We start from the raw sequence: 984 nt of genomic DNA, 5'->3' as shown, positions 1-984 counted from the left end.
CTGGCTCGAGGGCTGCACGGGCAACGACTGATGCCTTCCTGCCGATGAACCTAGTGCTAAGAAATGCTGTCACCAGGAATCTTTGTCCCCGTGTTGAGAGCTTCTAACGTGAAACCTTTGGAAATACAGCATACACCACCTAAAGCAGAACAAAATGCCCAAGAATGTTGGGATCACATCTACCAGTGCAGGAAGAAGTCATAGGAAGGGAAGAGAAGAGAAGAGAAGAGAAGAGAAGAGAAGAGAAGAGAAGAGGAGAAGAGAGAAGAGAAGAGAAGAAAAGAGAAGAGAAGAGAAGAGAAGAGAAGAGAAGAGAAGAGAAGAGAAGAGAAGAGAAGAGAAGAGAAGAGAAGAGAAGAGAAGAGAAGAGAAGAGAAGAGAAAGAAAACTCACCACTGCCCCTCACCTACTGAGTCATACCAGATTCTGTGAGAGAAATCACTGTGGTCATGAAGACAATTCAAAGGTTTATGTACATAAATTCAATTTTAAACCCAAACCCTTTGCACTTCGAACTAGACTGCAACTCTGTACCAATAGGCTGTTTCAGTACAAGGGTCTGTAAAGAATTCAGGAGTAGACTCAATCCCTACCTGTACCCACTCAATTTATAATTTAATATAAATTATATAAATGATCGCAGAATAGGGCAGCTCATGTAGAATGTTAGACACAACTGCTCTTAACGCAGTCATTATGACATAATATGAATTCATTAATGGTAGATTATTGCTAGTAGCTGTCAACATAGAACAGCTACAGTTACCTGAAATTAACTCTTTTAAACACGCTATTTTAGAAGAGCGTTGCCCCGCCCCGCCCGGTCCGGCCCCGCCCCTTTGTGCCGCGCAGGCGCTGTGGCTCCGCGGAGTGTGCCGCGCTGGTGTGTGGCCATGCGCGGGTCCTGCGCGGTGCTCCTGTCGCTCCTGCTGCTGGCGTCGCTGCCCGCCTTCAGCCCCGCGGGCGCGTCCCAGCGCTCCGGCG

At 47.5% G+C, this 984-nt stretch overlaps 2 protein-coding genes across 4 annotated transcripts in view; one reads left to right on the top strand and one right to left on the bottom strand.

The window, feature by feature from the left end:
* The window catches only part of CFAP46 (cilia and flagella associated protein 46), a 72781-nt gene extending 72330 nt beyond the window's left edge, over positions 1-451 (bottom strand). Inside the window, exon 1 of the mRNA XM_031063472.1 lies at positions 421-451. Within this exon, the coding sequence (XP_030919332.1) occupies positions 421-451 (31 nt within the window). The remainder of the gene's footprint in view (positions 1-420) is intronic.
* A 409-nt stretch (positions 452-860) lies between these two features.
* The window catches only part of TCTN3 (tectonic family member 3), a 13502-nt gene continuing 13378 nt past the window's right edge, over positions 861-984 (top strand). For all 3 annotated transcript variants that reach the window (XM_031063470.1, XM_031063469.1, XM_031063471.1), the window contains exon 1: positions 861-984. In XM_031063470.1, the coding sequence (XP_030919330.1) occupies positions 894-984 (91 nt within the window). In that variant the 5' untranslated portion in view covers positions 861-893.

Source organism: Geospiza fortis, unplaced genomic scaffold (genome assembly GCF_000277835.1).
Source record: "Geospiza fortis unplaced genomic scaffold, GeoFor_1.0 scaffold298, whole genome shotgun sequence".
Classification (NCBI taxonomy): Eukaryota; Metazoa; Chordata; class Aves; order Passeriformes; family Thraupidae; genus Geospiza; species Geospiza fortis.
The sequence above is the reverse complement of the archived record's forward strand: the minus strand, read 5'-3'. Positions and strand labels throughout refer to the sequence as shown.